This window comes from Nerophis ophidion, linkage group LG24 (assembly GCF_033978795.1).
Source record: "Nerophis ophidion isolate RoL-2023_Sa linkage group LG24, RoL_Noph_v1.0, whole genome shotgun sequence".
NCBI lineage: Eukaryota > Metazoa > Chordata > Actinopteri > Syngnathiformes > Syngnathidae > Nerophis > Nerophis ophidion.
In genome coordinates this window covers 6,235,585-6,258,084 of record NC_084634.1, presented here as the reverse complement: position 1 = coordinate 6,258,084, position 22,500 = coordinate 6,235,585, and the positions used below count along the sequence as shown (strand labels likewise).

At 41.9% G+C, this 22,500-nt stretch overlaps 3 protein-coding genes across 7 annotated transcripts in view; 1 reads left to right on the top strand and 2 right to left on the bottom strand.

Moving 5' to 3' along the window:
- Positions 1–22,500, bottom strand: part of LOC133542455 (gastrula zinc finger protein XlCGF57.1-like) — a 249,231-nt gene that overhangs the window by 84,312 nt on the left and 142,419 nt on the right. The gene's annotated exons all lie outside the window — the stretch shown is intronic.
- Positions 6,838–17,000, bottom strand: LOC133542477 (zinc finger protein OZF-like). The gene is made up of 2 exons (XM_061886658.1): positions 16,542–17,000; positions 6,838–8,366 (listed from the first exon to the last, which is right to left on the bottom strand). The coding sequence occupies exons 1-2, from the start codon at positions 16,663–16,665 to the stop codon at positions 6,901–6,903; spliced, it is 1,590 nt and encodes a 529-aa protein (XP_061742642.1). The 5' UTR covers positions 16,666–17,000; the 3' UTR covers positions 6,838–6,900.
- The window catches only part of LOC133542517 (gastrula zinc finger protein XlCGF8.2DB-like), a 16,712-nt gene continuing 1,547 nt past the window's right edge, over positions 7,336–22,500 (top strand). Inside the window, exon 1 of one of the 5 annotated variants that reach the window (XM_061886726.1) lies at positions 7,336–8,360. Coding sequence is in view for 1 of the 5 variants with exons in the window: in XM_061886722.1 (XP_061742706.1) it covers positions 18,191–18,296 (106 nt within the window). In the remaining 4 variants the exon portion in view is untranslated. Of the gene's footprint in view, positions 8,361–17,633; positions 18,297–22,500 lie in introns of those variants that run through there. The other 4 variants (XM_061886725.1, XM_061886722.1, XM_061886723.1 and 1 more) reach the window with 4 other exon arrangements.

Below are 22,500 nucleotides of genomic sequence, written 5' to 3'. Positions count from 1 at the left end.
ATATATCTTATATATGAAGATATATTATATTATACATATATATGTATATATATACTATATATAATATATATGTAAAAATATTATATATATATATATATATATATATATATATATATATATATATATATATATATATATATACATATTTGTGTTAGTATAATTTACATTTCTTTTTGAAGCAGACATTTTTATAACGTTATAAGGTGTTTAATAAAAATACAAGCATGTTTAAGTCGTATAGATTCCTTTCTTTGGTATGGACAAGAATACAATAAGTTGTATTACATGATTCTGATGACTTGCATTGATTGGAATCAGACAGGACTCACAGTAGTGCTAATAACTTCCACATTTTCAAATTAACATTGTAGAAGATAAAAATAGTCCTCCTTTCTGTCCAACACCACATGAATTTGGTTGGTTTTTGCCATATTATTTGTCCATATTTCATACTCCCTTTTATACACTTTACAAGAAATACATTCAGGGCAATCTCCGTAGCTTGCTCGCAAGATTTTTGAGACTCTTATTTTGCTAATGCCAGCAGGATGGAAGACAGGAACTGTGCGGTCGGTCGGTCTTTATGCTTTTGGCGGTCGGTACGTCACAAGAGTCTGTTGAAATTAAAAAGTCTCTCGCCTTCCTGCCGGTCGTTTTTTCTTAACAGTTTTCTTTAAAGGGGATGTTAGCAACCTTTTTGAGGGTGCATGGGAGTTTGCCCAACCAGTCTACATGCGCTTTGTGGACTTGGAGAAGGCATTCGACCGTGTCCCTCGGGAAGTCCTGTGGGGAGTGCTCAGAGAGTATGGGGTACCGGACTGTCTGATTGTGGCGGTCCGCTCCCTGTATGATCAGTGTCAGAGCTTGGTCCGCATTGCTGGCAGTAAGTCGGACACATTTCCAGTGAGGGTTGGACTCCGCCAAGGCTGTCCTTTGTCACCCATTCTGTTCATAACTTTTATGGACAGAATTTCTAGGCGCAGTCAAGGCGTTGAGGGGTTCCGGTTTGGTGGCCACGGGATTAGGTCTCTGCTTTTTGCAGATGATGTGGTCCTGATGGCTTCATCTGGCCGGGATCTTCAGCTCTCACTGGATCGGTTCGCAGCCGAGTGTGAAGCGACCGGAATGAGAATCAGCACCTCCAAGTCCGAGTCCATGGTTCTCGCCCGGAAAAGGGTGGAGTGCCATCTCCAGGTTGGGGAGGAGACCCTGCCCCAAGTGGAGGAGTTCAAGTACCTAGGAGTCTTGTTCACGAGTGAGGGAAGAGTGGATCGTGAGATCGACAGGCGGATCGGTGCGGCGTCTTCAGTAATGCGGACGTTGTATCGATCCGTTGTGGTGAAGAAGGAGCTGAGCCGGAAGGCAAAGCTCTCAATTTACCGGTCGATCTACGTTCCCATCCTCACCTATGGTCATGAGCTTTGGGTCATGACCGAAAGGATAAGATCACGGGTACAAGCGGCCAAAATGAGTTTCCTCCGCCGTGTGGCGGGGCTCTCCCTTAGAGATAGGGTGAGAAGCTCTGCCATCCGGGAGGAACTCAAAGTAAAGCCGCTGCTCCTCCACATCGAGAGGAGCCAGATGAGGTGGTTCGGGCATCTGGTCAGGATGCCACCCGAACGCCTCCCGAGGGAGGTGTTTAGGGCACGTCCAACCGGTAGGAGGCCACGGGGAAGACCCAGGACACGTTGGGAAGACTATGTCTCCCGGCTGGCCTGGGAACGCCTCGGGATCCCCCGGGAAGAGCTGGACGAAGTGGCTGGAGATAGGGAAGTCTGGGCTTCCCTGCTTAGGCTGCTGCCCCCGCGACCCGACCTCGGATAAGCGGAAGACGATGGATGGATGGATGGATGGTTAGCAACCTTTGCGCAAATGTCCCGAGGGTGCTGACTTTCTGATGTATTTTAGGCATTTTACCCTGACAGCTTTAGGGACATAATGACGTACACGACATACTCACACACACTTGCTTTATGTGTTGTTAGCTATTAATAAAAGTGTCAATAGCATACATGAGCTATCTTATAACAACAACATGACTGCAAATAGTTGTTTCTATCGGACTGCTTTTGTATTTGATTTATATATAAAGCAAGCTGGAATTAACATTAAAAATATACCGTATAGTAGGACTGGGCGATATACTTATAATATCTCATAATTTGTCTGTGTGCGATATAGAACATGACTATATCGTGATATTTGAGTATACGTTCTGAGGGAGTCGTTCGTAGCTGTGTGCATTACACTACACCAGGGGTAGGGAACCTATCAATCAATCAATCAATGTTTATTTATATAGCCCCAAATCACAAATGCCTCAAAGGACTGCACAAATCATTACGACTACAACATCCTCGGAAGAACCCACAAAAGGGCAAGGAAAACTCACACCCAGTGGGCAGGGAGAATTCACATTCAGTGGGACGCCAGTGACAATGCTGACTATGAGAAACCTTGGAGAGGACCTCAGATGTGGGCAACCCCCCCCCTCTAGGGGACCGAAAGCAATGGATGTCGAGCGGGTCTAACATGATACTGTGAAAGTTCAATCCATAGTGGCTCCAAGACAGCAGTGAGAGTCCCGTCCACAGGAAACCATCTCAAGCGGATCAGCAGCGAAGAGATGTCCCCAACCGATACAGGCGAGCGGTCCATCCTGGGTCCCGACGAGCGGTCCATCCTGGGTCTCGACTCTGGACAGTCAGTACTTCATCCATGGTCATCGGACCGGACCCCCTCCACAAGGGAGGGGGGGACATAGGAGAAAGAAAAGAAGCGGCAGATCAACTGGTCTAAAAAGGAGGTCTATTTAAAGGCTAGAGTATACAGATGAGTTTTAAGATGAGACTTAAATGCTTCTACTGAGGTAGCATCTCGAACTGTTACCGGGAGGGCATTCCAGAGTACTGGAGCCCGAACGGAAAACGCTCTATAGCCCGCAGACTTTTTTTGAGCTCTAGGAATCACTAATAAGCCGGAGTCTTTTGAACGCAGATTTCTTGCCGGGACATATGGTACAATACAATCGGCAAGATAGGCTGGAGCTAGACCGTGTAGTATTTTATACGTAAGTAGTAAAACCTTAAAGTCACATCTTAAGTGCACAGGAAGCCAGTGCAGGTGAGCCAGTACAGGCGTAATGTGATCAAACTTTCTTGTTCTTGTCAAAAGTCTAGCAGCCGCATTTTGTATCAACTGTAATCTTTGGAGCCACATGTGGCTCTTTTGACGACGGCATCTGGCTCTCAGATCAATCTTCGCTGGTATTGCTTAACAGGATGATTAATGATAAATTCCACTGGTAATCGCAGTGTTAAAAATAACATTGAAAAACATATAAAACTTTCTCATGCATTTCAATCCATCCATCCGTTTCTACCACACCTGTTCAAGAAGTCGCATTGATGGTAAGAAGTATTTTATTTATTATTGGTTAGCTTTGGAACAACAATGTTATTAAAAAGAATGAGTGGAGTTAATTATATTTATATAGCGCTTTTCTCGAGTGACTCAAAGCGCTTTACATCTCCATCCATCCATCCATCCATTTTCTATTGTTTATTCCCTACGGGCTTCACGGGGGGGTGCTGGAGCCTATCTTCACTACAATCGGACGGAAGGCTGTGTACACCCTGGACAAGTCTTCACCTCATCACAGGCGCTTAAATGATAAATGGGTTGTACTTGTATAGCGCTTTTCTACCTTCAAGGTACTCAAAGCGCTTTGACACTACTTCCACATTCACCCATTCACACACACATTCACACACACTGATGGAGGGAGCTGCCATGCAAGGCGCCAACCAGCACCCATCAGGAGCAAGGGTGAAGTGTCTTGCTCAGGACACAACGGACGTGACGAGGTTGGTTCTAGGTGGGATTTGAACCAGTGACCCTCGGGTTGCGCACGGCCACTCTTCCACTGCGCCACGCCGTCCCTTAACATCGTGAAACCCATTATCTAAGATACATTTAAACCAGTGTGGGTGGGACTGGGAGGTAAAGCGTCCCGCCCAAAGACACGACGACAGTGACTAGGTTGGCGGAAGCGGGGATCGAACCTGGAACCCTCAAGTTGCTGACTCGGTCACTCTACCAACTGAGCTATGCCATCCCTACATAAGAGGTTTAATATACTCGTAAAATGTTGGTCTTACTTAAAAATGCTTACATTTAGTTGTATTCAGTGTTAAAAAATATTGTATGGCTCTCACGGAAATGCATTTTTAAAATACTTGGCTTTCATGGCTCTCTCAGCCATAAAGGTTCCCGACCCCTGCACTACAGGCTCTTCTCACTCTTTCACAGAGACATAAAACAAGCGCACCTTCTTACATACGTCACACACGTATACACCCTAGCGGAGCAGAGAGGTAGCGACATGGGTAACGTTAGCTGTGGTGCGAGTGGTCATACGAGAGATAGAAGGTGCGAATCTGGTAACAAATGAAGGAAGAATTAATTCCCAAAAAAAACAGCAGGGGCTCCATCCTCCAGTGGTGGTTTGGCTTCAAGCGGGAAGATGTCGAACAGACAACCGTAATTTGTCGAGTGTGGGACAAAAGTAGCACCACTGCTTATGTAGAGCATCATTTGAAAAGTCGCCCGCTCGAGAATGAAGAGTGTTTGAAACCACGCAAGTCAACATCTCCATTCCGTGCCACACCAACAAAATGCTGAGGCATCCACTTCCGCATCAACAACGTATGAAAAAAATAGTCAACAGAAGGAGATAAAGTCCTCAGGAACCTACGATTTCCTATTATGCAGCTCATTTTTCAATCAATCAATCAATCAATGTTTATTTATATAGCCCCAAATCACAAATGTCTCAAAGGACTGCACAAATCATTACGACTACAACATCCTCGGAAGAACCCACAAAAGGGCAAGGAAAACTCACCCCCAGTGGGCAGGGAGAATTCACATTCAGTGGGACGCCAGTGACAATGCTGACTATGAGAAACCTTGGAGAGGACCTCAGATGTGGGCAACCCCCCCCCCTCTAGGGGACCGAAAGCAATGGATGTCGAGCGGGTCTAACATGATACTGTGAAAGTTCAATCCATAGTGGCTCCAAGACAGCAGTGAGAGTCCCGTCCACAGGAAACCATCTCAAGCGGATCAGCAGCGTAGAGATGTCCCCAACCGATACAGGCGAGCGGTCCATCCTGGGTCTCGACTCTGGACAGTCAGTACTTCATCCATGGTCATCGGACCGGACCCCCTCCACAAGGGAGGGGGGAACATAGGAGAAAGAAAAGAAGCGGCAGATCAACTGGTCTAAAAAGGAGGTCTATTTAAAGGCTAGAGTATACAAATGAGTCTTAAGGTGAGACTTAAATGCTTCTACTGAGGTAGCATCTCGAACTGTTACCGGGAGGGCATTCCAGAGTACTGGAGCCCGAACGGAAAACGCTCTACAGCCCGCAGACTTTTTTTGAGCTCTAGGAATCACTAATAAGCCGGAGTCTTTTGAACGCAGATTTCTTGCCGGGACATATGGTACAATACAATGGGCAAGATAGGATGGAGCTAGACCGTGTAGTATTTTATACGTAAGTAGTAAAACCTTAAAGTCACATCTTAAGTGCACAGGAAGCCAGTGCAGGTGAGCCAGTACAGGCGTAATGTGATCAAACTTTCTTGTTCTTGTCAAAAGTCAAGCAGCCGCATTTTGCACCAACTGTAATCTTTTAATGCTAGACATGGGGAGACCCGAAAATAATACGTTACAGTAATCGAGACGAGACGTAACAAACGCATGGATAATGATCTCGGCGTCTTTAGTGGACAAAATGGAGCGAATTTTAGCGATATTACGGAGATGAAAGAAGGCCGTTTTAGTAACGCTTTTAATGTGTGACTCAAAGGAGAGAGTTGGGTCGAAGATAATACCCAGATTTTTTACAGAGTCACCTTGTTTAATTATTTGGTTGTCAAATGTTAAAGTTGTATTATTAAATAGTCAAATAAATTTTTATTTTACAGTTATTGGAATATCTTGTGTGACATCATGCACAAAAGTGCACTTTATTGTAGTGGCGTTCTGTACAAAAAGTACACTATAATTTCGTGTTGTTTTGATATGTCATCTTAGTGACATCATGCACAAAAGTGCACTCATAGCTTGTTTTAAAATGTCTCTGACAATCTTGCACTTTTTGTTTTGAAAAGACATGAATGTCTGCTTAATAACTGTTTAATAAATACAGTTTTGGTCAATTGACTTAGTTGTGAGTTCCCTCTCTGCATTAAAGTTTAAAAGTAGCATATATTAATGCAGTATGAAGAAGAATGTTTTAAAGTAGACACATAGAATCATCATACTGCTGTGATTATATGCATTAAGTGTTCATACAAGGCTAAGGCAAAATATGTAAATATATATGGTGTATTGTGACATGGCCTAAAAATATCAAGATATTAATAAAAGGACTTATCGCCCAGCCCTGCCGTTTAGGTTCTGTTAAACCGATTATGGTAACATAAGCGAGCCAGTAGTTGTCATAATTTGGTTTGAAAACAAGTTGCATATCGCTCTGAATCATACCTAAAAACAATGTAAAAAGTTGAGTTATTTTTAACCAGTCCTTCAAAGAAATCCATCCATCCATCCATTTCCTACCGCTTATTCCCTTCCGGGGTTGCGGGGGGCGCTGGCGCCTATCTCAGCTACAATCGGGCGGAAGGCGGGGTACACCCTGGACAAGTCACCACCTCATCGCAGGGCCAACACAGATAGACAGACAACATTCACACACTAGGGCCAATTTAGTGTTGCCAATCAACCTATTTAATTGTAATTCATAACAAAAAGATGAGCTGGCTGGGTCCTGCAATAAGCCTTTAATGACTCTTGGGTCCATTCAAAAAAGGACTTCCAAAAGGGAAAAGTTATTCTCCCGTGTGTGACTTCATGTGTCTTTGCATGCTGCATTTGTCGGAGAATCTTTTGACGCACACTGAACAGCTGAGCGGTTTTACTCTGGTGTGCACGCTCATGTGTCTCTGCATGCTGCTGTTCACAGAGAATCGTTTGGCACACACCGAACAGCTGAAGGGTTTTTCTCCCGTGTGTCTTCTCACGTGTGTTTTTAAATTACTCCTGTCTGAGAAGCTTTTTCTGCACACTGAACAGCTGAAAGGTTTTTCTCCCGTGTGTTTTCTCATGTGTTTTTGAGTGTTGCTTCTGTTCAGGAATTTTTTACCGCACACTGTACAGCTGAAAGGTTTCTCTCCTGTGTGCGTTCTCATGTGCATTTGCATGCTGCATTTGTCCGATAGTCTTTTACCGCACACGGAACAACTGAAAGGGTTTTCTTCCGTGTGCGTTCTCATGTGTGCTTGCATGTAACATTTGTCATCAAAGACTTTACCACAAACCGAACAACAGACATGGTTTTCTCCCGTGTGCGTCCTCATGTGTCGAGTCAAACTAGATTTGACCACAAACCCCTTTGCACAAACTGAGCAGCTGAACGGGTTTTCTCCTGTGTGTATTTTCATATGTTGAGTCAAACTATACTTTACGACGAACCCTTTGGCACAAACCGGACAGGCGAAGGGTTTTTCTTCTGTGTGCGTTCTCATGTGTGCGCGCATGTAACATTTGTCATCAAACCCTTTACCGCAAACCGAACAACTGAACGGGTTCTCTCCCGTGTGTGTTTTCATGTGTCGAGTCAAACTGGATTTTACCACAAACTCTTTTGCACAAACGGAACAAGCGAAGGGTTTTTCTTCCGTGTGCGTTCCCATATTTACATCGAGGTCTGACATCTCGTCACTATCTGATAGCGGCGCTAAGAGCTTGTCTGCTTGTGATCCTCCACAGTGGTCTCCATCAGCTTCTGCTGGCATGTGTGGCGGTGAGATGCTTCTGGAAGGTTCAACGGCTCTGTTCTCCCCACTTGGACTGTGATGAAGCTGTGAGGACTCAGGTGGTTTCTCTTCATGGTCTTCAGTCTTCACAGAGACAACAGTCAGTGGCAACTTGGGGAGATTGCCCCCCTCCTGCCCTCCTCTCTCCTGAGTGGTCCAAAGTTCCTCCCCTTCCTCTTTAAAATGAAGGGTATGTGGTTCCTCCTCTTCTTTAATCAGTCGGCGTTGTGGCTCCTCTTCTTCCTCTTTAAAACGAGAGGCCCGTGGTTCTTTATTTTCCTCCTTAACATGTGCGGGCTGTGATTCTTCCTCTTTACAATGAAGGGGCGGCGGTTTCTCTTCTTCTTTAATGTGAGGGGGTTGTGGTTCCTCCTCCTGTTGAATATGGGGGAACTGTGGATCCTCCTGCCCCAGAGTCAAGCTCCTCCCTTGCGGTCGACGGGCACGTTCTTCATGACTTTCAACCCACTGCTGTATGTCTGCAGAACACGTACAAAACAAACATGTCAAAAATTATCAAGCCATGAAATAGTGAAGTGAATTACATTTTATATAGCTCTTTTCTCTAGTGACTCAAAGCGCTTTACATAGTGAAACCCAATATCTAAGTTACATTTAAACCAGTGTGGGTGGCACTGGGAGCAGGTGGGTAAAGTGTCTTGCCCAAGGACACAACGGAAGTGACTAGGATGGCGGAAGCGGGAATCGAACCTGCAACCCTCAAGTTGCTGACACGGCCGCTCTACCAACCGAGCTATTGCGCCCCAAATATAAATAGGGGATAGCGTAAAAGTAAATTGTTTGTCCCAAAAAGTTTTTTAAATATTTGAGGGCTTTAATTTCATGTATTTCAACACATTTACTGAATGCAACTGTGGAGGGGGGCGTGGCCTGCGGGCCAGCCGCGGAACGGGGTGTCAGGACTGGCCTCGAATCCAATCCAATTCACTTTATTTATATAGCACATTTTGACAACAAAATGTTTCCAAAGTGCTGCACAACAATATTAACAACAAAATTCAAATACTATCTTGAGCTCCACCAATGACTGAATAAAAACAAAAAATAAATACATGTAAAACCCATATAAAAACAATATAAAATAAATATAATTAAAAACGATTTTAAAGAGTAAAACCAATTAAAACAGTAATAGATGACCACACAACTCATGTAGTGTTAAAAGCCAGAGAATAAAAATGGGTCTTAAGACGAGACTTAAAACACTCCACTGTGGGAGCAGTTCGAACATGGAGGGGCAGAGTGTTCCAGAGCTTAGGGCCGACCACAGAGAAGGCCCTGTCTCCCCTGGTTTTAAGTCTGGTCTTGGGCACCACGAGCTGGAGCTGGCTCTCGGACCTCGAAGCGCGCGCTCGAAGACAGAGACAGGTGCGTAGATGGCCCAGGTGGGCCTTGTTATCTAATCACCTGTCGCCTTTATTAGCAGCAGCCGTGAGGAAACGAGTAGTTGGGAGTTAGAGGTGCTGCTGAGAGACACAGATGCAGAAAAGACACTGTTTCCAAAGTGCTGCACAACAATATTAAAAACTAAATTGAAATACTATCTTGAGCTCCACCAATGACTGAATAAAAACAAAAGATAAATACATGTAAAACCCATATTAAATACATATAATTAAAAACGATTTTAAAGAGTAAAAACAATCAAAGCAGTAAATAAAAATAAACATTTTAAAAACACAGAGGACCACACAACTCACGTAGTGTTAAAAGCCAAATAATAAAAGTGGGTCTTAAGACGAGACTTAAAACACTCCACTGTGGGAGCAGTTCGAACATGGAGGGGCAGAATGTTCCAGAGCTTAGCGCCGACCACAGAGAAGGCCCCTGTCTCCCCTGGTTTTAAGTCTGGTCTTGGGCACCACGAGCTGGAGCTGGCTCTCGGACCTCGGAGCGCGCGCTCGAAGACAGAGACAGGTGCGTAGATGGCCCAGGTGGGCCTTGTTATTTAATCACCTGTCGCCTTTATTAGCAGCAGCCGTGAGGAAACGAGTAGTTGGGAGTTGGAGGTGCTGCTGAGAGACAGATGCAGAAAAGACACTGTTTCCAAAGTGCTGCACAACAATATTAAAAACTAAATTGAAATACTATCTTGAGCTCCACCAATGACTGAATAAAAACAAAAAATAAATACATGTAAAACCCATATAAAATAAATATAATTAAACACGATTTTAAAGAGTAAAACCAATCAAAACAGTAAATAAAAATAAACATTTCAAAAACACAGAGGACCACACAACTCACGTAGTGTTAAAAGCCAGAGAATAAAAATGGGTCTTAAGACGAGACTTAAAACACTCCACTGTGGAAGCAGTTTGAACATGGAGGGGCAGAGTGTTCCAGAGCTTAGGGCCGACCACAGAGAAGGCCCTGTCTCCCCTAGTTTTAAGTCTGGTCTTGGACACCACGAGCTGGAGCTGGCTCTCGGACCTCAGAGCGCGCTCTGGAAGACAGAGACAGGTGCGTAGATGGCCCAGGTGGGCCTTATTATCTAATCACCTGTCGCCTTTATTAGCAGCAGCCGTGAGGAAACGAGTAGTTGGGAGTTGGAGGTGCTGCTGAGAGACACAGATGCAGAAAAGACACTGTGCTGAAAAGCAAAAGACTATGCACCATTGAAGGAAAATAAAACAGTGTTATATCCTGGATTCCTGGCAGTCTGTGGTGGTCTGAAGAACCCACTAGAGGGCAACCTCTACAGCAGGGGTAGGGAACCTATGGCTCTAGAGCCAGATGTGGCTCTTTTGATGACTGCATCTGGCTCTCTGATAAATCTGACCTGACGTTGCTTAACATGATAAGTAATGAATAATTCCACTTGTAATCACAGTGTTAAAAATAATGTTAAAATTATAAAACATTCTCATGCATTTTAATCCATCCATCCGTTTCCTGCCGCACCTGTTCAAGAAGTTGCGTTAATGGTAAGAAGTTATTTATTTATTGTTGGTTAGTGTGGGGCTTGCCCTCCTGGGGGTTCTTCAGACCCCCAAGCACCGACATGAGAGCCTGTTTCAGGGTTACAATATTGTTTTATTTTTCAATAAGTCTCTCAGTTGCTTTCCAGCAATTTTATTTCCAGCCCCAACCCAGTCTCTCCTCCTGGCTGCTGCTTATAACAGAGCGACAGGTGATTAGATAACAAGGCCCAGGTGGGCCGTCTACGCACCTGTCGCTGCAGGCCCGCAGGCCACGCCCCCTCCACAGATGGTTTCAGAATAACAATGTTATTTCAAAGAATAAGAGACCTGTTATACTCCAGAAATGTTGGTCTTACTTAAAAATGCACACGTTTAGTTGTGTTCAGTGTTAAAAAAAAAAATGATATGGCTCTTACGGAAATATATTTTAAAATATTTGGCTTTTTGGCTCTCTCAGCCAAAAAGGTTCCCGACCCCTGCTCTACAGTAACTAAAGTAACTTCCAGGTAAGGGCTGGTCTGGAATGTAAAAAATATATTATTATTAAGGAAATTAATATTTAATAACACGTGAACACACATAAAAGTCCGAAAACCGGTACCGTACGGCACCGGTATTAAATTCACCAGGTACCGGATGAAATGTGAACGGTAGCTAACCCTGCTTACATATAAAGTTGTAAAACAGATCCTATAGCTAAGGCAAACTTTTTTTATTGAAACAATAGAAGGGGGAAAAGTCATGGAAAAATGATTTTGGAAAACCTAAAGAAGCTATTAAGGCAAAGTAAACATACACATTCAACCACTGTGCCGTGTAATACAGTCTGGTGTGCCGTGGGAGATGATCTAATTTTACCTATTTGGGTTAAAATTATTTTTTGCAAACTAGTATTTATATTCTGCAAATGATGTGTTGTTGTTGAGTGTCGGTGCTGTCTAGAGCTCGGCAGAGTAACCGTGTAATACTCTTCCATATCAGTAGGGGGCAGCCGGTAGCTAATTACTTTGAAGATGTCTGAAACAGCCGTGCGGGAGGCAGCATGCAGGTAAAAAGGTGTCTAATGCTTAAACCAAAAATAAACAAAAGGTGAGTGCCCCTAAGAAAAGGCATCAAAGTTTAGGGAAGCAGAACTAAACTAAAACCGAACTGGCTACAAAGTAAACAAAAACAGAATGCTGGACGACAGCAAAGACTTACTGTGGAGCAAAGACGGGCGTCCACAATTACATCCGAACATGACATGACAGTCAACAATGTCCCCACAAAGAAGGATAAAAACAACTGAAATATTCTTGATTGCTAAAACAAAGTAGATGCGGGAAATATCGCTCAAAAGGGAGACATAAAACTTCTACAGGAAAATACCAAAAAACGTGAAAAAGCCACCAAAATAGGAGCGCAAGACAAGAACTAAAACACTACACACAGGAAAATAGCAATAAAGTCCAAATAAGTCAGGGTGTGATGTGACAGGTGGTGACAGTACACCTACTTTGAGACAAGAGCTACATTGATGCATGCTTGCTTATGCTTTAAATTCGTATCCAACAATTGCCACAACGACTTTTTACTGTTAACTGAGTTTTGTTTTTTAACGATTTCTGCTGGTGGTGTGCCTCCGCATTTTTTCAACGCAAAAAAGGTTGAAAAACACTGGCCTACATAACAAGTAATGGTGATTCTTTGGTCAAAATGTTGCATAGATGATGTTTTACAGATCATCTTCAAGCCGCTTTCTAACAGTCGCTTTGTTTTGTGGGCGGTCTTATCTACGTGGCTCCCCTTCGGCAGCGTCTTCTCGCCGTCATCTTTGTTGTAGCGGTGTAGCGTGCAAGGACGGGGGTGGAAGAAGTTTCAAAAGATGGCGCTAACTGTTTTAAATGACATTCAGACTTTACTTCTATCAATGACGGAGCAGCGTCTCCTCATCCGTGGCTCACTAGTTCAACAAGGAAATGTGTCCCGTAAAAAAACATCCCAACAGAACTCTCTAATAACTCAAGTTCCTTGGGTGAATAATATAAACTCACTACACCGGTATGTTTTAGTGCTTTCATGGCGAGATATAATTTAGAACTTTACGCTACTTTATATAAGAAATGGCAACAGCAGAGGGTGACAAGAAGAAGCTTATCGACCTATGTCTATGGCTTCGCCACGGACTACAGTGGCGGACCTGCGCAAATTTTCAGGACTTATGCAGATCTCAAATACAAATCAACAGGTACCAGAAGGTAAAAAAAGATGGTTTTGCATAATTTTGTGAAACAAAACACCTGATAATATGTCTGCTAATGGGTGCAATTTTGCGGTCCTTATACATACACTATAGGGATTCTTGTATCTCTGACTACGGTAGCCGTAACGGGCCGACAATCCATCAAGCGGTGTGGCTTCAAAGTCGAACTGAAACATTTTGCCAGATTTTTGAGTGCCGTGTGTAGTGTTCTCTATTGTCAATGGAACATTTAAAAGCTATGGTGTCGTCATATTGCAGTCGACACGTATCTCTTATGTGCGACTACCATCTACTGGTCACACTTATCATTACACCATGTACCAAATAAAATTGCTTTGAGGTCGGTAAGCACAACCAGAATTATTCCGTACATTAGTCAAAACGGGTTATAAGGCGAGGAGGAAATGAAAGGATTTTAAGTGCGCCTTATAGTCCGAAAAATACTGTAAAGGGAAATTTGGATATCATTTATTATGGGTCTGCTAAAAATGTGCTGGGTCAAAAGTATACATACAGCAATGTTAATTTTTGCTTACTTGGCAGGTTTCCTTGCAATACGGCGCTTTTGGTAGCCAATCACAAGCTTATGCTTGAACTTTTGACCACTCCTCTTGACTAAATTTGTTGGTTTTCTGACATGGACTTGTTTCTTCAGCATTGTCCATATATTTAAGTCAGGACTTTGGGAAGGCCATTCTAAAACCTTGATTCTAGCCCGAATTAGCCATTCCTTTACCACTTTTGACATGTGTTTGGGGTCATTGTCCTGTTGGAATACCCAACAGCGCCCAAGACCCAACCTCTGGGCTGATGACAAAGTGGCTGGGGAGAGGAAAGTCTGGGCTTCCCTGCTTAGGCTGCTGCCCCCGCGACCCAACCTCGGATAAGCCGAAGATGGATGGATGGATGGATACCGATAGTAACAATAGACTTTTTTTTATCAGTTCCATTAAAGTAAAAGCCCACCTAAAATGCCTAGATATTGAAGACAAGTAGCTCAATGATACTATGCCAATATTTAATATACAAAATATAACTGTGAGGTTTTAAACACTATTTCTTCTCTAAAAAGCTCACAAGCAAGAGATGTCTACATTGCAATTATCATTGGTGATACAACAACAGGAGTTTATCAATCATATAATAAAATATGAGAAATGGGAGTTGCCACAGAAATCATTGAACACCTAAACCGGGAGTTCAGCAACTCGCGTCTCTTTAGTTCCGCCCTAGTGGCATTTTTTAAAAAAGGATTAAAAATGGAAAAAGATAAGTGGTGGGGGAATATTTATTTTTGTTTTACTATGTTTTTTGTTTGAGGTCAAAATGACTCGAACCCTCCCAATCGTTAGAACTACCACTGTTTAATATGTTTGCGTGTACTAGAGATGCGCGGTTTGCGCTCTCATCCGCGGGTAAACTGTGAGTCGGGCGGGTGACATGATGAAAAAATAGATTTTAATTAGATTCGGGCGGGTGGCGGTTGAACCATCCGGAGATATTTAATATACATGGTTCTGGGATCGGTATCCTTTGCCATTCAAAGAGCCATTTAAGACCCGTGTCATAAAGCGAAGAAGTCAAAAGGAGACGCTATTATTCTCTTGAATGACTGCCGGCAGTCACCCAGATAATAAGTATTAGGGCGTGCTATGAAGCCATTGGCTTTGTCGCCTTCTACAAGATGTACGATCTGTTTGTCAGTCCAGCATCATGTTTTGTGTGGCTTCCACGGACACACGCACACGACTGCAAGGCATACTGGGTGACACAGAGTACACTAATGGTTGTGATATAAACAATTTTAACACTCTTAGTAATATGCGCCACGCTGTGAAGCCACACCAATTAAGAACGACAAACACATTTCGGGACAACATCCTCACAGTAACACAAAATAAACGCAACACAACAAATACCCACAATCCTTTGTATTCATGACACTTCCTACGTCTCCCAGCTGGCCAGGGAACGCATCGGGATCCCCCGGGGAAGAGCTGGACAAAGTGGCTGGGGAGAGGAAAGTCTGGGCTTCCTTGCTTAGGCTGCTGCCCCCGCAACCCGACCTCGGATAAGCGGAAGAAGATGGATGGGGAAGAAATCCCTTTCCGGAATACAATCGACAGACAATCTATTCAAAAATAGTATTAATAATGAAACTCATTTTTACGGGTAGCTAAATTCGACAGAACACCGTGGTTGCTAGTACCAGACGTACCTGCATCATCTTCCCAACAACACCCGCAACATTAATCAATCAATCAATCAATGTTTACTTATATAGCCCTAAATCACTAGTGTCTCAAAGGGCTGCACAAACCACTACGACATCCTCGGTAGGCCCACATAAGGGCAAGGAAAACTCACACCCAGTGGGACATCGGTGACAATAATGACCCAGTGGGACGTCGGTGACAATGATGACTATGAGAACATGATACTGTGATACTGATGATACTGATGACTATGAGAACATATGAGAACATGATACTGTGAAAGATCAATCCATAATGGATCCAACACAGTCGCGAGAGTCCAGTCCAAAGCGGATCCAACACAGCAGCGAGAGTCCCGTTCACAGCGGAGCCAGCAGGAAACCATCCCAAGCGGATGCTTATCAGCAGCGCAGAGATGTCCCCAGCCGATACACAGGCGAGCAGTACATGGCCACCGGATCGGACCGGACTCCCTCCACAAAGGAGAGTGGGACATAGAAGAAAAAGAAAAGAAACGGCAGATCAACTGGTCTAAAAAGGGAGTCTATTTAAAGGCTAGAGTATACAAATGAGTTTTAAGGTGAGACTTAAATGCTTCTACTGAGGTGGCATCTCGAACTGTTACCGGGAGGGCATTCCAGAGTACTGGAGCCCGGAAATGGAAAAGCTCTACAGCCCGCAGACTTTTTTTGGGCTTTGGGGATCACTAATAAGCCGGAGTCCTTTGAACGCAGATTTCTTGCCGGGACATATGGTACAATACAATCGGCAAGATAGGATGGAGCTAGACCGTGTAGTATTTTATACGTAAGTAGTAAAACCTTAAAGTCACATCTTAAGTACACAGGAAGCCAGTGCAGGTGAGCCAGTATAGGTATATATGTATGTATATATGTATATAAAGGTATATACAGTACAGGTGTAATGTGATCAAACTTTCTTGTTCTTGTCAAAAGTCTAGCAGCCACATTTTGTACCAACTGTAATCTTTTAATGCTAGACATGGGGAGACCCGAAAATAATACGTTACAGTAGTCGAGGCGAGACGTAACAAACGCATGGATAATGATCTCAGCGTCTTTAGTGGACAGAATGGAGCGAATTTTAGCGATATTGCGGAGATGAAAGAAGGCCGTTTTAGTAACGCTTTTAATGTTTTAATATTTAGGAATGATGTAACTAAAAATTAGTTACTAACTTTATAAATAAAGGTCAAGTTAGAAAACACGTGAGAGTAAGACGTAAACAAACCTGCTCTGTGTGACACAACTTGATGTTTCTTGAAAACAGCGTCCAGTAGTTGATGTTGTCGCTCCTTCTCCTCTTTTGTTGGACAAAGTTCCTCCTCGCACTCTGCTCTCGTTCTTTCACACATTTTCACACAATCACAACACTTTACACTCACACTTGATCTCTGCTTTAAGTGATTAGGAAGGTGTTGATAATGGCCGCGTCTCTCTTTTAGCGGCTAACAAGCTAAGCTAGTCAGCTTTGCTAGCTCGAAAAGCGTGAAAGTGCGCTCAGACTAATGTATGCAAGGGCAAATAAATATGAAAAATGTTTACTCAATTACACAACATGTACGTGCACACTTTAAGAACACAAAACTACGATGCCAGAAATAACGCCTTCTTCATCAAACGCCATCTTGCTTTTTGCTCGTTCTGTTTCGTTTGCTCAGTCAGTTCACGCATGCGCGGAGGAAACGTCACTTCCTGGACTTGCGATTTTTTTTTAACCGAACTTCGACGACGTCACGTTCTGTAATATTTAAATGTTTTATTAATGTTTTTAAGAAAACAATAGCTTATCCAGGAGTAAAAGGGAACAATAATATAAACATGAAAAAGGGGTAAATAAAAAAAAGGGAGTATTATCACCGCAATTTCATCACTTTCACTTTTCTGTCTTTGCAATAAATGACGCATTTAGTTTTTTTTTTTTTTTTTAAAGAGGTGCTTATTGTAACCTAACAAAAATTTACGTTTTAAATGGTCGGTATTGTCAGTTGATGTATTTGATATAAATAACGTACAAAAAAAAGAATGAAATATTGACTTTTTTTTGCCGTTTTAGGCTGTCGAGCTCGTCGTTCTGGTTTCTGTCCGGTTTAAAAAATAATTATTATTGTCTTAAGCAACGTTTTTTTTAAATGTAATATTTTATATTACACTGTCATTCAATATAGATTACATAAAATAAAACCAACGTTTATTTATTTTTTTGACCAACAAACATACATTGCACACAATAAAATTCACACAAAAGTCAAGGCATTTTCAACATCGAGGAAAAAAAGCGAAAGCAAATACAGATATATAAAAAAAAAAGTCAACGGAAGTGACGTCATCATTGTGCCCGCCTGGACTTGTCGTGTATTCCGGTACATCTTCACGTTCGTGGCGGCCTCAAACTTCAACTACCGCCGCCACCATGTTTCACTCTCGTCCGGTAAAAAAATTCAACCAAAAAGAGAGGACTTTTAGAGCATTATAGTTGAGCTTTATTGTAAACTTCCGCTGCAGTCACAAACCTCGTTGCGCATGCGCGCTTTTTACGCCCTTTCGTGGCGATTTACGTCAGTTGTGTTCTTGTCATCTTTTACGCTCGCTGCATAGCATTGTGGTCTTTCTTGATTTTTACGTTCATGCTTATTTGTCAATCGTAGGAAAATCTACACTTTATTAAATATTCTTGTAAGGATAACATCTATTTAGTGAACGCTGGCGCTTTTCGAGACTAGTTTAGCCTGCTTGTTAGCTTAGCATCTTAGCTTTCTAGCTCCTAACAACAGACACATCTCTAAGTAGAAATCAGGTATGAGAGTCAAGTGTCGGGATTGTGTGAACACGTGTAAAGTTCACATGCTGAGAGAGTTTTGGGGAGGCTAACTGCGTCCGATGAAGAAAGAAGAGGAACTTTGTCCAGCAAAAGAGGAGAAGGAGCGACAACGTCAACTACTGGACGCTGTTTTCAAGAAACATCAAGTTGTGTTACACCGAACAGGTTTGTTTACTTCTCACTCTCACATGTTTACTAACTTCATATTCCATCATTAACATAAAAAAGATATCTTAATCATAACAGATAGATAGATAGGTATTTATTGTCATTGCATAAGTATAATGATTGATTGATTGAAACTTTTATTAGTAGATTGCACAGTACAGTACATATTCCGTACAATTGACCACTAAATGGTAACACCAGAATAAGTTTTTCAACTTGTTTAAGTCGGGGTCCACGTTAATCAATTCATGGTAACTTTGTTTTCAACACAAACCCGTTCCAGATTAGACAAACAAACAGTGTACGGCAGGGGTCGGGAACCTTTTTGACTGAGGGAGCCAAAAAGCCAAATATTTTAAAATGTTTTTTCGTAAGAGCCATGAAATATTCTTTTTAACACTGAACACAACTAAACGCGTGCATTTTTAAGTAAGACCAACATTTCTGGAGTATAACAGGTCTATTATTCTTTGTAATAACACTGTTATTCTGAAGCTAACTGTGGAGGGGGTGTGGCCTGTGGGCCTGCAATGAACTGGGGTGTGCCAGGACCGGCCTCTAAATCAGCGACAGGTGCGTAGACGGCCCACCTGGGCCTTGTTATCTCATCCCCTGTCACTCTGTTATAAGCAGCAGCCAGGAGGAGAGACGGGGTTGGGGCTGGAGCCAGAGCGCGAGCGAAAACGAAAAAGAAAAATACAATTGCTGGAAAGCAACTGAGGGACTTATTGAAAAATAAAACAATATTGTAACCTGAAACAGGCTCTCATGTCGGTGCTTGGGGGTCTGAAGAACCCCCAGGAGGGCAAGCCCCACACTAACCAATAATAAATACATAACTTCTTACCATTAACGCAACTTCTTGAACAGGTGCGGTAGAAACGGATGGATGGAATTAAAAATGCATGAGAATGTTTTATATTTTGAATATTATTTTTAACACTGTGATTACAAGGGGAATTATTCATTATTTATCGTATTAAGCAATGTCAGCTCAGATTTATCCGAGAGCCAGATGCAGTCATCAAAAGAGCCACATCTGGCTCCCGAGCCATAGGTTCCCTACCCCTGGTGTACGGGGTTACAGAACAGGAACGCTGATGGGTCGCCGCAAGGCGCCCTGTAAAAAGATGAGGGAAAAGTTAGAACTCTGGGGAAGGATGAGTAAAAAAATACAATCTAGACCAGGGGTGTCAAACTTTAGGCCCGTGGGCCGAATCAAGCCCGCAAACAGGTTTTATCCGGGGATGAGTTTGCTAAGTATAAAATTGAGCCGAAATGTTTTAATTAAAAAAAAACTGCTGTTCTAAATGTGTCAAATATATGTCGCAATACCAATTCTTTGTATCTTTGTAGATGATGCTACATAGGTAAAAAAAAAAAAAAATAATAAAATAAACCACATGTTGGTGCACCAGTCGAGGAAAATGAGCAAACTACATAAATAACATCCTGTACTTTAATTTTTATATATTTTTTTTTATCTTGATGGATTGAAAATGAACACCAATAAGTTGACTGATGAACATTATGACATAATTTATTCAGAAAGTATAAATAATGACAAATAAAGATAAAACACTATTAACCGCAACATATAAGTGAAAAAAAACCCCAACAACATTATGATTTGTACATTTTCAGAATGTGCTTGTACTATTTTTAAACAATCTGAAGCCGTCTTTATTTTTAAGTTATCGTGCCGTGATTTTACCATTCCGGCCCACTTTGGAGTAGATTTTTCTCCATGTGGCCCCCGATCTGGACGAAGGATGAGTAAAAAAATTACAATCTAGACTGGGCTCCTAAGGGCAGTGGGACAAAACCTCCATAGCGAAGCACATAAATGTATCACAACATACATCTCCAGATATCTAGCAACAGAGGGAAGGGAGTGCGGTGCCATGGTGGTCGGCTGCAGCTCTCAGGCGCTGACCATCCTTCCATCATCCCTATGGGATTAGCGTCGAGAGTGTTGGATTGGGGGTGGGGATGGGGTATGTATGTGTTTGGCGTATATTTTTGCGGATGCATGTTTGTGAGTAAGCCTGCAGTGCGTCTCTGTTCCACGGCCTTACTCTTGTATGTATTTTCAAGTATCACTTATGTATATATATATATATATATATATATATATATGTATATATATATATATATATATATTAAAGGTGTAACGGTACACAAAAATTTCGGTTCGGTACGTACCTCGGTTTAGGTTCATTTTCGGTACAGTAAGAAAACAACAAAATATACATTTTTGGGTTATGTATTTACCAAATTTGTAAACAATGGCTTTAGCCTTTTAACATTGGGAACACTGTAATAATTCTGCCCACGTTAATCCACATTAAACTGCCTCAAGTTTTTGCTTTGATTAAATAAAATGACAAAACCTTTTTTCTACATATAAAAAGTGCAACATTAAACAGTTTCAAGTCAACTCATCATGCTTAATTTATTACAGCATTTGGGAAGCCTGTAGTTGACTTTTATTATACACACACACACACACACACACACACACACACACGCACGCACGCACACACACGAAGCAAAATGAGCTAACCTAACGCTAAAAGCTAATTAGCCTTCACCTCAAGCCAGAACTAAGAGAGCTGAGCTGCAGTTTCAGTTTCTAGAAGGTCAACGGGCTCAGTGATGTTTGTAATAGTTGTGACTGGGAAGTGTTTTTTTTTATAATTTGGGGAGTGTACGATGTTAGCTGCTCACCTGCTGAACACATATCTGCTCATCTCGACACGGAGCACTGACTCCAGGCTTTCTGAATACGCACTGCTGATTGGCTGTTACATCGCTCTGAATACGCACTGCTGGTTGGCTTTGTATGTAACCAATCAGATGGTTGTGTGGGTGGGACAATGCTGGGTGCTCACTGCTCAGACAGAGGCAGCTGCAGAGCAGCTTGTTAAGACTTTAGGTTACAAACTCGTTCGATACACCCTCGTATCGAACCGAAACCCCGGTACCGAAACGGTTCAATACAAATACACGTACCGTTACACTCCTAATATATCCTCGGTAGAGCCATTATGTGGGCTCTACCGAGGATGTCGTAGTGGTTTGTGTTGTGGTTTGTGCAGCCCTTTGAGACACTAGTGATTTAGGGCTGTATAAATAATCATTGATTGATTGATTGATTGATATTGCAGTTAAACTTGCCAAGGGACATGTAAGTAAAAATTAATATTGCTGTATGTATACTTTTGACTCAGCAGATTTTCTCACATTTTCAGTAGAGCCATAATACATTCATAAAAGAACCAAACTTCATGAATGTTTTTTGTGACCAAGTATGTGCTCCAATCACTCCATCATTTGACATCTATTTGACCACGACTATATATATATATATATATATATATATATATATATATATATATATATATATATGTATATATATAACTTCTAAATGGGTTGTACTTGTATAGCGCTTTTCTACCTTCAAGGTACTCAAAGCGCTTTGACACTACTTCCACATTTACCCATTCACACACACATTCACACACTGATGGAGGGAGCTGCCATGCAAGGCGCCAACCAGCACCCATCAGGAGCAAGGGTGAAGTGTCTTGCTCAGGACACAACGGACGTGACGAGGTTGGTACTAGGTGGGATTTGAACCAGGGACCCTCGGGTTGCGCACGGCAACTCTCCCACTGCGCCACGCCGTCCCTCATATGTATGTATGTATGTATATATATATATATATATATATATATATATATATATATATATATATATATATATATATATATATATATATATATATATATATATATATATATATATATATATATATATATATATATATATATATATATATACACATATATATATATATATATACACATATATATATATACATTTTCTACCGCTTATTCCCTTTTGGGGTCACGGGTGCCCATCTCAGCTACACCCTGGACAAGTCGCCACCTCATCGCAGACGCACTAACCCCTCTTCCACAGACTGTCCCTATATATATATATATATATATATATATATATATATATATATATATATATATATATATATATATATATATATATATATATATATATATATATATATATATATATATATCCACACACACATACATATATATATATATATATATATATATATATATATCCACACACACATACATATATATATATATATATATATATATACATACACACA